Source organism: Dama dama, chromosome 11, assembly GCF_033118175.1.
Source record: "Dama dama isolate Ldn47 chromosome 11, ASM3311817v1, whole genome shotgun sequence".
NCBI lineage: Eukaryota > Metazoa > Chordata > Mammalia > Artiodactyla > Cervidae > Dama > Dama dama.
In genome coordinates, this window is record NC_083691.1 from 60,475,000 (window position 1) to 60,492,485 (window position 17,486).

The 17,486-nt window shown below is 38.3% G+C and overlaps 1 protein-coding gene across 1 annotated transcript in view; it reads right to left on the reverse strand.

Annotated features, from left to right (window-relative positions):
* Nucleotides 1-879: 879 nt before the first annotated feature.
* Nucleotides 880-17,486, reverse strand: part of EVA1A (eva-1 homolog A, regulator of programmed cell death) — a 73,501-nt gene continuing 56,894 nt past the window's right edge. The window contains exon 3 of the mRNA XM_061156117.1: nucleotides 880-2,170. Coding sequence (XP_061012100.1) covers nucleotides 1,800-2,170 — 371 coding nt within the window. The 3' untranslated portion in view covers nucleotides 880-1,799. The remainder of the gene's footprint in view (nucleotides 2,171-17,486) is intronic.

Genomic DNA, 17,486 nt, shown 5'->3' on the forward strand with positions numbered 1-17,486 from the left:
GAGTAGATATATGTATGACTGATTCATGTTTCTGTACAGCCAGATACTAACACAACATTGTAAAGCAACTACACCCCAATAAAAATTAATTTATAAAATAAATTTAAAAATTAAAAAAGAGGCAGAGACCAGTATAGATGATATTAATGTAATGCTCAGGGGAAATGATATGATTCCTGTACTTGTTGGCAAGGGGCTGAAACCAGATTCAGCGATGCTTGATTTAACAAGATTTTGGGCAATTGCCAATGAGGTCACTCAAAAAGGTATAATCAAGCCAGCCACTGAGGGTTTCAAGCAAACTATTGCTCCCTTGGGAAACATGTATTTGTAACTTCTCAGTCCTTAAGGCAGACTTCCAGGCCCCTATCACAGAGAGTGGGTTGCCAAAGTATCATTAATAGAGAGTCCAGCAGAGAAAGTCTCCCAACCAGCCTCTCAGGTATGATGACAAAGCCAATGAACAGGAGGAATCTAGTAGGAAGGCTCTGGAGTATCCAGACAGACTAAGGAATCTACTACATGGCAAGAAAAGGGATCTGACAGTCACACAGAACTAACATTATTCCTGCTGCATCCTCCTCTGTAACCCATTTCTAAATGTGGTTCAGCCTTTCCTCCCTTCCTTACCAACTTCCCCTCTCCATATGAGGACACCCTATTATTTCTAGCCTTTGGTAAGTCTTCTAGTCCTAAATCAACTTAGAAACATACATAAAATAACAAGCTCCTGGGTGTCATTTCTCCACTTTCTGGTTTCTCTGTTTCTCAAAATTCTCCAGTTATTTGAAGGATCAGGCAAAAGATCATACCCACCTATAAAAGGGCTGCTGTTTAAAGTAAGTGTAACCACAGAAACAAAACATGAAGCAAAAAATATTTTATGTAACTTTTATTTTTTTATCCCAACCTGATTTTGGCTTTATTCCTCACCTCCCATTCCCATTCTCTTACTATAAATCCAAACATGGTTTTTATTTTTTTAACAAAATGTTTAAAGTCATGATTATCTAGAGTCATAAAGTTTTCTTTTCTCCAAAAGGGGGGAGACACGGCTTTTGTTCTGCTGCAGCATTTTCAAATGCATACAGCATTAAATGCACGTTAATAGAGTCCTTAGAAGCTATTTAAAATAAAACCCTTCATCCTTTGAGGTTATTGACATTTTTCTAGTTCACTGACACATCTCCTATAATACATTATTCATTTTCATGAGTGAAGTGGTAACTGTAATAAAAAACAGGATTTTAATCCCTGAGGTGCCATTTAAAATGGAAGAGGTTGCAATTACAATACAAGATTTGAAAATAGGCCTTAAATAATAAGCATGGATCATGCTACCTGGATCAAAATCACCTCCATGGCAAGCAGTCATTTAAGTTGTATTTACTAAGTTAAGGTAACCCTGCTCTCCCTAGCCCTCTTGCTATAATAATATTTCCTTTTCTATAGAAATAAAACATAGCAATGAAGTCTGCAGAAACTTCTGAGATCCTCAGAAATCAAGAGAAACCACACCACAAGTCCCATTCCTCTAATCTCCATCCACATTGCTGGAGAGGGTTTTCAGCACCATTCCAAGATCTAGAAAGGTTGATAAAACGACTTGGTTTTTCTACTTCTCCATGTAGCCAAAAGGGACAAATCTGTCTTACTGTTTAAAAAATGACAGTGTCCTGCTTATCTCTGCCACCATAACATTAGCAGAACTGCATTCAACTCTCAGTGCCCACTGTCTCTGCGGGGCCCTTTCTCTCCCAGGCAGCTAAACAGTGGGCTATGGGTTCCTGCTCCGGCCCCTAGTAGTAGCGGTTCAGGCTCCTAGTGCCGGGAGCCTCGGGCTGGCCATTCATCCAAATCTCCCTGATGATACGCTCCCGCTCCTCCAGCCGCTGGGCTCGCTCCAGCTCCTCCACTGAGGTGAAGACATTCTTGTTCAAAGTCCTCTCAAAGCGCCGATGTCTCCTGACTGAGATGTCAGATGCTGCATCCAAGCTGCCATCCTCGCTATCGCTGCTGTTGCTGCTGCTTTCTTGGTCCTTCAGAAGCTTCTGGGAACGCTGACAGCAGTCTGTGTGGCAAGAGCTCCTCATCACCAAGGCAGCTAGGGTGAGGACCAGTCCAACACACACACCAGAGACAAAGTACAGAGCTGCTCCCTCGGGATTTTCTGTTGGAGAAGGAAGAAAAAGAGACCATTTGAAAGATGAGAACTATATACTAAGAGAGCAAATATGACTTCAGCACAGGATGGACCCCTCTCACCAGGCCCCAAAGCTTTGATGGCTACAAATAATGCCTTCTCATGTGACAAATCGCATAATGTATTCAAATATAATTTTCAACAAATAGTGTGGATAAAGACTGTATGGAATTCTTTCACTATTCTTGCAGCTTTAACTTTGAAATTATTTCAAAATGAGAAGTTAAAAAATGAAAAAAATATTGTTTAGCATCTACTATAAGCAAGTAACTGTGCTTAAGAAGCCATTTGCTTATATTACACAAATCTTTGTTTCTGAATTTTCTCCTGAAACTCCTTGAATTATCTTTTAACTGTAGTTGTAGGCAACTTCAGAGATGATCCTTACCTCTAGGTAGTCATACTGTTACATAAGACCTTCCCCCCAAGGGCTGGACCTAACAAAAGTGATGGATGACTTGAGATTAGGTAACCTAAGACTGACTTCCAACTACTCATGCTCTCTCTTTCTTACCCATTTGCTCTGAAGCAGTCAGTTCCTATGCTGTGAGCTGTACCAGAGAGGCCCACATAGGGAGGAACTAAGGGTGGCCTCTGACCAACAACCTTCAAAGAACTGGACTGCACCAACAGCCATGTAAGTGAGCCTGGATGTGTATGAATATGCATATATGTCCTCTAAATTTTCTTTTGCTTAGTTATATGTTGTCAGTATTCTATACTTATTGATATCACATTTGTAATAAGTCATGTTATTTTACTGGGACATAAAATTTTAAAGTGAATCATCTCCCGCTGGATCCTTGAGGTGGCCACAACCCTGGTCTTGCAGCAAATTTGTGGAACCTCTTGAACAGAGAACCCAGCTACGCAAATCCCAGATTCCTGACTTACAGAAACTGAGAGAAAATAAATACTTGTTGTTTTGAGACACAGAGTGTCCCTGAATTACAATGGCTGGACTTAACAATTTTTTAACTTCACAATGGAGTGAAAGCAATATGCATTTAAGTAGCAACTGTACTTCTAGTTTTGCATTTTAATCTTTCCTTCTGCAAGCAATATAGGGTATAATACTCTCTCCTCATGCTGGGGAGTAGTTGCAAGCTGTGCTCCCAGTCAGCCACGTGATCAGTCACAGCCATTCTGAAGCTAGACAGCCATTTGGTATTCCCCTTTCAATACAGTAGTCAATAAATTATATGAGATTCTAATTATAAAATAGGCTTCATGTAAGATGATTTTGCCCAACTACAGATTAATGTAAGTGTTATAAACATATTTGAGGTAGGTTAGGCTATACTATGATGTTCCAAGGGTTAGGTGTATTAAATGCCTTTTTTTTTTTCAATATAAAAGAAAACAACAAATGGGCAGAAGACCTAAACAGACATTTTTCCAAAGAAGACATACAGATGGCCAAGAGGCACATGAAAAGATGCTCAATACCACTAATTATTAGAGAAATGCAAATCAAAACTGCAGTGAGATATCACCTCATCCAGTCAGAGTTTTGCTCTTCAGCTGCAAAGTCATGTCCATTTCTTTACAACTCCGTGGACTGCAGCATGCCAGGCTCCTCTGTCCTTCACTATCTCCTAGAGTTTGCTCAAACTCATGTTCACTGAATCAATGATGCTATCTAACCATCTCATTTTCTGCTGCCTCCCTCTCCTTTTGCCTTCAATCTTTCCCAACATCAGGGTCTTTTACAATCAGTTGGCTCCTCACATCAGGTGGCCAAAGCTCTGGAGCCTCAGCTTCAGCATCAATTCTTCCAATGAGTATTCAGGGTTGATTTCCTTTAGGATTGACTGATTTTATCTCCTTGCAGTCCAAGAGACTCTCAGGAGTCTTCTCTAGCACCACAATTGGAATTCTGATGGCAAGAGTGAACGTCAACATTTTAGGAATGAGTGAACTAACATGGATGAATGGGAGAATTTAATTCAGATGACCATTATATCTACTACCATAGGCAAGAATCCCTTAGAAGAAGTGGAGTAGCCCTCATAGTCAACAAGAGTCTGAAATACAGTGCTTGGGTGAAATTTCAAAAATGACAGAAGGATCTCAGTTCATTTCCAAGGCAAACCATTCAACATCATAGTAATTCAAGTTATGCCCCAACCACTGATGCTGAAGAAGCTGAAGTTGAATGGGTCTATGAAGACCTACAAGACTTTCTAGAACTAACACCAAAATAAGATGTGCTTTTCATCGTAAGGGATTGGAATGCAAAAGTAGGAAGTCAAGAGGTACCTGGAGTTGTTACTCCGAGACAAGTTTGGCCTTGGTATACAAAATGAAGCAGGGCAAAGGCTAACAGAATTTTGCCAAGAGAATGTACTGGTCATGGCAGACACCCTCTTTCAATAACACAAGAGATGACTCTGCACATGAACATCACTAGATCGTCAATACCATAATCACATTGATTATATTCTTTACAGCAGAAGATGGAGAAGCTCTATACAGCCAGCAAAGACAAGATCAGGAGCTGACTGTGGCTCAGATCATTAACTCCTTATTGCTAAATTCAGGCTTAAATTGAAGACAGCAGGGAAAATGAATAGGCCATCCAAGTATGACCTAAATCAAACCCCCTATGATTATACAGTGGAAGTGACAAATAGATTAAAGGAATTGGATCTGATACACAGAAGGCCTGAAGAACTATGGACAGAGGTTCATAACAATGCACAGGAGGCGGTGACCAAAACCATCCCAAAGGAAAAGAAATGCAAGAAGGCAAAATGTTTGTCTGAGAAAAGAAAAGATGTGAAAAGCAAAGAAAGGGAAAGATATACCCATCTGAATGAAATTCCAAATAATAGCAAAGAGAGATGAGAGCCTTCTTAAGTAAACAATGCACAAAAAATAGAGGAAAACAATAGAATGGGAAAGACTGGAGATCTCTTCAAGAAAATTAGAGATACCAAGGGAACATTTCATGCAAAGATGGGCACAATAAGGACAGAAACAGTAAGGATCTAGCAGAAGAAATTAAGAAGTGGCAAGAATATATAGAAGACCTGTACAAGAAAGATCTTAATAACATAGATAACTGTGATGGTGTGGTCACTCACCTAGAGCCAGACATCCTGGACTGCAAAGTCAAGTGGACCTTAGGAAGCATTACTATGAACAAAGCTAGTGGAGGTGATGGAATTTCAGCTGAGCTTTTTCAAATCCAAAAAGATGATGCTGTGAAAGCGCTGCACTCAATAAGCCAGCAAATTTGGAAAACTCAACAGTGATCACAGGACTGGAAAAGTTTTCATCCCAATCCCAAAAAAGGGCACCACTGTGCTCATTTCACATGCTAGCAAGGTAATCCTCAAAATCCTTCCTGCTAGGCTTCAACAGTACTTGAACTGAGAATTTCCAGATGTACAAGCTGGATTTAGAAAAGGCTGAGAAACCAGAGATCAAATTGCCAACATCCATTGCATCATAGAAAAAGCAAGAGAATTCCAGAAAACACCTACTTTTGCTTCATTGACTACGCTAAAGCGTTTGGCTGTGTGGATCACAACACACTGTGGAAAATTCTGAAAGAGATGGGAATACCAGACCACCTTACCTGCCTCCTGAGAAATCTGTACACAGGTCAAGAAGCAACAGTTAGAACCGGACATGGAACAATGGACTGGTTCCAAATTGGGAAAGGAGTATGTCAAGGCTGTATATCACCCTACTTATTTAACTTATGTGCAGGGTACATCATATGAAATGCTGGGCTTGATAAATCACAGGCTGGAATTGAGATTGCCAGGAGTAATATCCATAGCCTCAGATATGCAGATGACACCACACTAATGGCAGAAAGTGAAGAACTAAATAGCCTCTTTAATGAAGGTGAACAAGGTGAGTGAAAAAGCTGGTTTAAAACTCAACATTCAAAAAACAAAGATCATGGCATCCAGTCCCATCACTTCATGGTAAATAGATGGGGAAACAATAGGAACAGTGAGAGACTTTATTTTCTTGGGCTCCAAAATCACTGTGGATGGTGATTGCATCCATGAAATTAAGACACTTGCTCCTTGGAAGAAAAGCTCTGACAAATCTAGACAGTGTATTAAAAAATAGTCATCACTTTGCCAACAAAGATCTGAATGGTCAAAGCTATGGTTTTCCACTAGTCATGTACAGATGTGATATGTACAATAGTCATGTACGTCATAAAGATGACCGAGTGCTGAAGAATTGATGGTTTTGAATTGCAGTGCTGGAGAAGACTCTTGAGAGTCCCTTGAACAGCAAGGTGATCATACCAGTCAATCCTAAAGGATATCAACCCTGAATATTCATTGAAAGGACTGATGCCGAAGCTTGAAGCTGAAGCTCCCATACTTTGGCCATCTGATATGAAGAGCTGTTTCATTGGAAATGACCCTGATCCTGGGAAAGATTGAGGGTAAGAGAAGGAGGCAACAGAGGATGACATGGTTGAATGGCATCATTGACCTTACGACTGCATCATAATGGACCCATCATGACTCAATGGACATAAGTCTGAGCAAGTTCCGAGAGATGGTGAAGGACAGGGAAGCCTAGCATCGTGCTGCAGTCCATGGGTTTGTAAACAGTCAGACATGACTGAGCGATCGAACAACAACAGCCTTCTTCATGGTCCAACTCTCACATCCGTACATGACTACTGGAAAAATCATAGCTTTGACTACTGGCCATCATAAAGTCTACAAACAATAATTGGTGGAAAGGGCGTAGAAAAAAGGGAAACCTCTCACACTGTTGGTGGGACTGTAAATTGGTACAATTACTATAGAGAACAGTATGGAGGTTCTTTTAAAAACTAAAAACAGAGCTACCATATGAACTAGCTATCCCACTCCCAAGCATATATCTGGAGAAAATCATGGTTTGAAAGGATATATGCAACCCAATATTCATTGCAGCACTGTTTACAATAGCCAAAACATAGAAGCAACTTAATCTCCATTGACAGATGAATGGATATACATACATACATACATACATACATACATATATATATATATATATACACACACACACACACACACACAGGAATATTATTCAATCATTAAAAAGAATGAAGTGTCATTTGCAACAACATGGATGCACCTGGAGATTATCATACTAAGTGAAGTAAGTCATACAGAGACAGGCAAATATCATATGATACTGTTTATATACAGAACCCCAAAAAATGATACAAATGAGCCTATTTTTATTAGCAGATACAGGGAGAATTGAAGAGGACCCCCCCTTGTGGGACCTCAGTTCTTCTTAAGAACACTAAGAAGAATCTGAGATCTTATAAGAACACCTCAAGGGAGAGGTGGGCCAAGCCAAGAGAGGCACCGGTGCCAGAATGAGGAGGCACAGGGGTTTTCAAGAGAGGCTTTTACATACTCATTTAGGCATGTGTGGGCTGACAGTTTTTATTCCAGGTTTCTCTTGTTTCTTGAGATGAAATTGTATTGCTATAAACTTCCCATTTAGACCTGCTTTCTGCTGAATTCCATAAGTTTTAGACCATTGTGTTTTCATTTGTCTCTAAGTATTTTTTATTTCCTCTTTGATTTCATCAGTGATCCAATGGTTATTGAGTAGTATATTATTTAGTTGCCATGTGTTTGGGTTTTTCAGAGGTTTTGTCTTATAGTTTATTTCTAATCACATTGTGTTGTGATCAGAAAAGATGCTTGATATAATTTCGATTTTCTTAAATTTACCATGCTTGCCTTGCAGCACAGCATGTAGTCAATCATGGACAACGTTCTGTGTGCACTTGAGTAGTCTGCTGCTTTTGGGTAGAATGTTCTATAAATATCAGTAAAGTCCAACTTGTCTAAAGTGTCATTTAAGATCTGTGTTTCCTTATTAATTTTCTGTTCAGATGATCTGTCCACTGATGAAAATAGGGTACTAGAGTCCCACACTATTATTGTGTTACTGTCAATTTCTCCCTTTATGTTTGTTAGTATTTGCCTTACATATTGGGGTGCTTCTATGTTGGGTGTATATATATTTATAATTGTTATATCTTCTTGGATTAAACCCTTGATCATTATGTAGTGTCCTTCTTTGTCTCTTATAATAGTCTTTGTTTTAAGTCTATTTTGTGTGATATGAGTATTGCTACTTCATCTTGCATGGAATACCTTCTCCCACCCCCTTTCAGTCTGTAGATGTCCCTAGGTCTGAGGTGGGCTCTTCTGGATGACATATATATGCATCTTGTTTCTGTATCCACCTCAGCAAGTCTATGTCTTTTGGTTGGTGCATTTAATACATTACATTTAAGGTCATTATTAATATGTATGATCCTATTCCTATTTTCTTAATTGCTTTGAGTCTATTTTCTGTAGGTAGGTCTTTTCCTTCTCTTGTGTTTCCTGCCTAGAGAAGTTCTTTTAACATTTGTTGTAAAACTGGTTTAGCGGTTCTGAATTCTCTTATCTCCTGCTTGTCTGTAAAGCAACTAAGGTGGGGTTTAGATATCAGCTTGAATCTTTTTCAGCTGGGCCACCCCTCAGTCGCTCATGCCTAACTTCCTACCTAAAAATTTACCAAACAGAAACTGACTCACAGACTTAGAAAAAACTATTATCAAAGGGGAAAGGTAGAGGAGAGGGATAAACTGGGACTGTGGGACTGAGACACACAAAATACTGTATTTTAAATAGATAACCAACAAGGACCTACGGTATAGCATAGGGAAATCTGGTCAATATTCTGTAATAACCTCAATGGGAAAAGAATTGTAAAATGAACAGATATATGTATGTTTTCAGCTGAATCACTTTGTTGTACACCTGCAACTAACAGAACATTGTAAATATAGTCCAATATAAAATAATTTTTTTAAGTAAATGCATCTTGACTTATGATATTTTCAATTTACAATGGGTAAGTTAAGGAAGATCTGTAATTTACTGTGCAGCAATAGATAACTTATCTTTTCAATCATAGATTGAAAGTCAGTGTGGGCATTTTTGAATGACCTCATTAGGTTAATTTGTGGGGGAGTAATTTAAGCCCTTCCTTGGTGAGAGAAAGAAATAAACATTCTGCTGATGAGCAATATACTTAGTGTGCCCAGTGATGATCCCTGTATGATGTGTTCAAAACCCTGTATTTGTGTGTTTTTAGAGAATATAAGTGGGATTATATATTATTTATATTTGCTTTTCAAACTTAAAAATATTTATTAGAGAGGTTTCAACATATACCAATAGCACTTTTTTTTACTGTTGCATATTTTTCTGTAGTATAGACATCAAAGTTTATTTAACCTTTTCGTTGTTGATAACATATAAACAGTTTCCAGTTTTTCACTGTTATGATCAATGCTAGAGTCATATCTTTGTGTCCTTGTACACATCTCTTTATGTACATGTAGAATTATTTCTACCCACTCCAGTGTTCTTGTCTGGAGAATCCCAGGGACGGGGGAGCCTGGTGGGCTGCCGTCTATGGGGTCGCACAGAGTCAGACACAACTGAAGCGACCTAGCAGCAGCAGCAGCAGCAAAATTATTTCTACAGGTTAATTAATCTAGAAACAGAACTTTGCATCAAAGGGCTTAGGCATTCTGAGGTTTATACATTTCAAATTCTACCTAAAAAAGGTTCTATCAGTTTGAACACAGCATATTGAACCCATGTGTTTATGATCCCTCCTTCTCTCTGAAATCCCCACTGAAATGATAGTGACATGTATAAAATAGATACAAATTATAGGTATTTTTATGAAGAAAAGAATAGAGAAGAAAATAGAAAACACGAAGAGTCAACGTAAGAGTAGCCAACAAACAGTATAATATAATGAAAAAGGAGTGACATCAAGTCCTGGTAGTGTAAGTCTACTTTTTGTCCCTTCTTTTTAAACAAACACAAACAAGAGTGCCTCTGTGGGCACAGCATGATCTATCAACATAAACCAAGGGACCAGGGAGAAGCCTCACCTACCTGTTCATCTGGTAATAGATAAATCCTTGGTTTGGTTTGCAGAATCAGCAGAGTGAGCAAACCTGCCTCAACAACTCCCAGCCATAACTGGGGAAAACCTGGAGATTTCTGACTTGGGCAAATACCCACAGATGAGGGAGAATTTGTAAAATTCCAGCCCTATGGAGGTGATCAGAGCACACCACTGGAGGGAACACACACACACACACATACGAGTCTGACTGTAGCAGAGAGGCAAAGAGGAGCTTGATCGGCTCTGCCCCTCCCCACAAGCTGACACAATAAGAGACGGAGCTATCTCATGATGACCTCTCCACAGGTGAAAAGGGGATGCAGTGAGTGCACGGCTGCCCCAGCTGTACTAGATGCTGCACACAAGAAATCCACTTCTCTCCAGCAACAGTAAGAGTACTGGAAGCGGGAACCTCCATTACTGGGAGGCAGGGGAGAGATCAGGAAAGGCTAAATAAGAACATCAAAAGGCACTAAAGGGTCATGGGTCCTGCTGTCTGTGCTCAGAGCTTCAGCAGGAAGTCCACTTAGGAGCCTCTGGGAGGCTCAGCCAAGGATCTCCCCACTAGCTCAGCCAAGGATCTCCCCACTAGCGGGATCTCACCCTCAATGTCCCAAGAACTAAAACCATACCTCCCCTCACTCTAGGGTGGCTTCTGTGAGCAGAGACTCGTAGCAGGAGTGAGGATAGTAAAAGGAGAGCTATGACAAAAACAGGCCAGGATCTGTTGGCAAAAGAGAAAACACAAACTTGAGCTATAGCTCTACTTTCTGGAAAACAGGAGAGGTTTCTAGCAGCCAGCCATGTGAGTTCTAAGAACCACAGAAGACATAAAAGCTTATGAATTCTGCCACATGAGGGAGCAAGAAGTGCAAAGCAGGTGTATAAATACGAGGTCAGAGAGAACCCCAGATAGAACAGGATTAACAAACAGTATATACCCTATCTGAAGGCAACTAGTGAAGATTTGAGGAAGTGTCTGATACAAGAAAGGAAGAATCAAGAAAACACATCACCAAAAGATAATAATCCATCAATAACTGAGCTCAAAAGCAGAAAAAAAAATTATAATTGAGCCAATAAGGAATTAAAAATAGCTGTTTTGAGGAAACTACAGACTACAAGAAACACAGAAGACGATTCAATGAAACCAGGGGGAAAATGCATGCACAAAATGAGAAATTCTGCAAAAAGCTAAAAACCATAAAAAAGACCCAAACGGAAATTCCAAAACTGAAGATTTGTTGATTAAAATAAAAATGCAATAGAGAGAATCTGCAGCAGGGTAGATCAAAGACTAGCAACCAGGAAGACAGTGATTTTGAAATAACCCAATCAGAGGTGAATAGAGAGAAAAGAATGAAAAAGTGGGAAGAACGTGTGCATAATCTATGGGATTCAATCAAACATACAAATATCTAGCATAACTGGAGTTCCAAAAGGAGAAATGAAGGGCAGAAAGTTTATTTAAAGAAACACTAGCTAAGTACTTCACAAATATAAGGAGAGACATAGATAATCCAAGTTTATGAAACTAATAAGTCATCCTACTAACTCAATGCAAAAGACTACCAAGAACCCATTATAATGAAATTCTCAAAAATCAAAGAAAAAGAGAGAATCCTTAAAAAGCTAGACGAAAAAAGATAGTAAACTTGCAAATGAACCCTCATTAGGCTATCAGAAGATTCATTGGCAGAAATGCTATATAGGTCAGGAGAGCACAGAATGATATATTCAAATTGTTGAAAGTAAGAAGGCCAGCCAAGAATATTTTATCTGGCAAAGTTATCCTTCAGATATCAAGGAGAAAATATGCTAATTGGTGCTGTGCTGTGCTATGGTTAGTCACTCAGTTGTGTCTGACTCTTTATGACCCCATGGACTGTAGTCTGCCAGGCTCCTCTGCCCATGAAGATTCTCCAGGCAAGAATACTGGAGTGGGTTGTCATGCCCTCCTCCAGAGGATCTTCCCAACCCAGGTATCAAACCCAGATCTCCCACACGGCAGGCGGATTCTTTACCATCTGAGCCATGAGGGAAGCCACTGGTGACATGAAAATATATTAAAGTATAAAACACACCGGCAAAGGTAAATATACTGTAAATACAGTTTCAGATTTTGAAAACCCTAATTCTGTATTAGCATGGTTTGTTAACCACTTAACTTTGGTTTAAAGGTTAAAGGAAAAGAGTATTAATAACTATAACAGTGCTGCTGCTGCTGCTGCTGCTAAGTCGCTTTAGTCGTGTCCAACTCTGTGCGACCCCATAGACGGCAGCCCACCAGGCTCCTCCATCCCTGGGATTCTCCAGGCAAGAATACTGGAGTGGGTTGCCATTTCCTTCTCCAGTGCATGAAAGTGAAAAGTGAAAGTGAAGTCGCTCAGTTGTGTCCGACTCCTCGCGACCCCATGGACCGCAGCCTACCAGGCTCCTCCATCCATGGGATTTCCCAGGCAAGAGTACTGGAGTGGGTTGCCATATAATCTGTTAAAGAATACACTATTAAAAAGAGGTAAACTGTGACATCAAAATGTAAAGAGGTGAGTAAAATGGGTGGAGGTTTCATATGTGAACAAAAAACTTTCGGTCTTTCACCAATTAGTGTGTTAGCTTTGGGCCTGTCATATACTGGCTTCATTAAACTGAGTGCATGCATGTGTGCTAAGTTGCTTCAGTCATGTCTGACTTTTTGTGAACCTATGGACTGTTGCCTGCCAGGTTCCTCTGTCCATGGGATTCTTCAGGCAAGAATACTGGAAAGGGTTGCCGTGACCTCCTCCAGGTGATCTTCCCGACCCAGGGATCGAACCCTGTCTCAGGCATTGCCTGCATTGGCAGGCAGGTTCTTTTACACCCAGGAAGCCCATACTGAGATATCTTCCTTTTATACTCAATTTGTTTAGGGTTTATCATTAAGGAAAGCTGTATTTTGTAAAATGTTTTTTCTGCATCTATTGAGATGATCAAGGAAACAGAAGGAGATGAAATCATCATCTTACAGAGATACCTGCATTCCCATATTTATGGCAGCATTATTCACAGTAACCAAGATATAGAAACAACCTATCAACAGATGAATAGATTAAAAAAATGTGATATATATTACAATATTATTCAGCCATTAAAAAAAAGGAGATCCTGCCATTTATAACATGGATGGACTTCAAAGACATTATGCTAAATTAAATAAATCAGTCAGAGAAAGACAAATAATGTATGATATCAATAATATATGGAATCTTAAAAAGTTGAACTCATAAAAGCAGAATAGAATGCTGGTTACCAGGGGCTGAGGGGTGAGAGAGCTGTGGACATGTAGTTTAAATGTACCTATTAGCAACTAGTAGATAAATTAGTCCTGGAGACCTAATGTATGGCATAGTCATTATGCACAATGATATTTATTATAGACTTCAAAATTTCTAAGAGACACGATCTTAATTTTCATCACAAAAAAGAAAGACAGTAATTATATGATATGAAATAGGTGTTAGCTAATGCTACAAGAGTGATCATGCAGCAATACAGAAATGTATAACTTTATACACTTATAAATCTTAAATCTATACAATGTTATATGTCAAATTATATCTCAATTAAAGAAATAAAAGAAGGAAGGAAGGAATGAAAGGAGGGTAGAAGGAAGGGAAGGATGGAAGGGAAGGAGGGAGAAAAGAAAGAAAGGAAAGAAGAGAGAAGAAGACTGAAATATTAAGAGTACTGTTCAGTCGCTAAGTCACTAAGACTCTGCAACCCCATGGATTGCAGTATACCAGGCACCTCTGTCCTCCACTATCTCCCAGAGTTTGCTCAAATTATGTCCACTGAGTCAGTGATAATCTCTAACCACGTCATCCTCTGCCACCCACTTCTCCTTTTGCCCTCAATCTTTCCCAGCATCCGAGTCTTTTCCAATGAGACAGCTCTTCGCATCAGGTGGCCAAAGAATTGGAGCTTCAGTTTCAGCATCAGTCTTTCCAATGAATATTCAGGGTTAATTTCCTTTAGGATGGACTGGTTGGATCTCCTTGCAGTCCAAGGGACTCTCAAGAGTCTTCCCCACCACAGTTAAGCACTCAATCTTCTTTATGGTCCAACTCTCATATCCGTACATGACTAGTGGAAAAACCATAGCTTTGACTATATGGACTTTGTTGGCAAAATGATGTCTCTGTTTTTTAATACACTGTCTAGGTTTGTCATAGTTTTATTCCAAGGAGCAAGTCTTGTAATTTCATGGTTGCGGCACCATCCTCAGTGATTTTGGAGCCCAGGAAAATAAAATTGTCACTGCTTCCATTTTTCTCCTTCTATTTGCCACGAAGTGATGGCAACAGAAGAAAATCTATCAAATCATCATAATCTCACAACCTGAACATAACTAGAAACTATGAAGTACAGTGAAGTGAATTTTCTCCCTTCTTTATCCTGTATATATTTATATTTGTTTATTGTCAGTTTATATACAACTTATATATTTTTCTCTGGATATACTTTTTGGTTGCTTTTACAATGATCTTTTTTAGGAATTGCATGTGTAAGGTTGGGAGCTATATGGGATATCTCTGTACCTTCCTCTTAATTTTCCTCTGAATGTAAAACTACTCTAAAAATGCAATAGCTTCCCCCATTATCAACATGTCCCAGCAGAGTGGTACATTTGTTACATTTGGTACAATTATTTAATGTACATTTATTACATGAAACTACATAGACACATAATAACCCAAAGGCCAGTGGTTATACCAGGGCTTGCTCTTGGTGATGTACTTTCTATCAGTTTCAAAAAATGTATAATGACATGTATCCATCATACAGAGCATTTTTACTATCCTAAAAATCCTGTGCTCCACCTATTCACCCTTCTCTCCAAGGAGATACAGTTTATATAATGTAAATGTCTTTGTTTTGCTCCATAGTCTTCCAGTCAATCATACCTAATAATGGCTACATAGTATTCTCCCCAGTGAATTCACCACACATTACAAAAGCAGTTTCCTACCTTTGAATATTTAGGTTGTTGCCAATTTCTTTTTATGTTAAAAATAATGGAAGCAGCATTTTTATGCTTAAAACTACTTCCTATTTTGCTTGTTTCACTTACAGCTTTTATAATGGATTCTCAGAATAGAAATCTTCATGTCAAAAGGGTATATAATTTTATACCTCTTAAAATACATTGCTAAGTGAAAGTTCAAAAATGGTACAACAATTTATCTTGCCAACAGCTATGTATGAAATTACCACTTTTACCAAATTCTCCAAGAAGATATATTCCAACTGCTGAAAAATTTTTAAAATTTTTTGTCAGTAAACGGTTACTTTATTTCACAAAAATTTATTGTGAGTCTACAATGCCTTTGACCTAGAGACAAGGTTCTTAGCCCTCACCAGATTTCCATATAAAGGAGAATACTAGAAAATAGAAATTACAATACTTTCTTAAATCCCCAAATTTGTGACTATCAATTGAGCAATGGTGGGCTACACTCCCTCGTTGCTGAGATCATCTCCCTCAGGCCAATCTCATAGGAACAGTAATTCAAATTCTGGTTAAATATTACATGGCCTGTACAGCTATACTGGCAGTTAAATATCCAAAGAATATTGGTTAAATAGAAAAATAATTCCCCAAAACTTATTCATTGAAAAAATTACCATAAGCAAAGTTAAATGAAAAATGCTAAACTGGGAAAAATATTTAAAATATGTAACAGAGATGAAGAGCTAATATATAAAGATTACCTAGAAAAAGCATTAAGAAAAAGACAATCAATAAAGGAAATGAACAAAAAATATTAATAGCTCAAAGAAAAGTAAATACAAATGGTTCTTTAAAACACATGAAAAGATGCTCACTGAAAGCAGGGGTTGGCACACTATGGTTCACAAGCCAAATCTGGCTAGCTAGCTGATTTGTTACTTGCACATAGCTATGCCCATTCATTTACGTTTTGTCTATGTCTGCCTACATGCTTCAATAGACTTGCGAGTTAGAATAGAGACTGCATATGGCCTACAAACCTAAAAATATTTACTATCTGGTTTTTTTAAAGGAAAGTTTACTGACAGGTAACCTGGAGAAAAAAAATTAAATGACATTTAGATACTATTTTTTCTCTATCAGACTGTCAAAAATCCAACAGCTTGAAAACAGGGTCTTCTCACACATCTTATGAGCAATAAATTTGTGAAACTCTTCAAATGGCAATTTGGTAATACTTATCTTAAGCAATAATTTATTTATACTTGATCAAGCAATTCTACTTTTGAGAATTTATTCTACAAATGCACTTGAACATGTATGTATGCCATGGTTATTTATTACGGGTTTGTTTTCCTATTCAAAAAGATTTGAATCATTCCCACTGGAGGACTGGTTAAACCAATTCATATATATAATGGAACAGTATGTAGTTGTCTGAAAGAATGAGCAAGCTCTCTATATATTGATATTAAATACTTTATTTTTATGTATTTATAAGTATTTATGATATAAATACTTTATATTTATAATATATGTTCAGTGAAAAAAAAATTAAGCACAACACAGTACATAGGATATGCTACCTGTCTGTAAAAGTGGGGAGGATGAGACTGTTGGGCTAGAGTTTCTTACATCTGCACAATGAGCATTGGGAAGGTATGCCATGTATGCCATGTATGCACATGTATGTATGCCATGGTTATTTATTATGGGTTTGTTTTCCTATTCAAAAAGATTTGAATCATTCCCACTGGAGGACTGGTTAAACCAATTCATATATATAATGGAACAGTATGTAGTTGTCTGAAAGAATGAGAAAGCTCTCTATATATTGATATTAAATACTTTATTTTATGTATTTATAAGTATTTATGATATAAATACTTTATATTTATAATATATGTTCAGTGAGAAAAAAATTAAGTACAACACAGTACATAGGATATGCTACCTGTCTGTAAAAGTGGGGAGGATGAGACTGTTGGGCTAGAGCTTCTTACATCTGCACAATAAGCACTGGGAAGGTGCAGAGAAGACTGGTAATACATCAGACTTTGGGACTGGAAGGAGGGGGCAGCTCTGGAGTAAGACCTCTTACTATATGTCCTTTTATATTATTTGATCATTGAACAATATTCATTCACTAACCTGCTAAATACCTAAAAGGTGCCAGGCCCTATTTTTTGTGCTAAGGAGGCCCTATTTTTTGTGCTAAGGATACAGCAGTCAAAAAAAGAAACACAAATCTCTGTGCCCCTGGGAGCTTACATTCTAGTAAGCTAGTAAGGAGATAGATAATAAACAAGATAAATA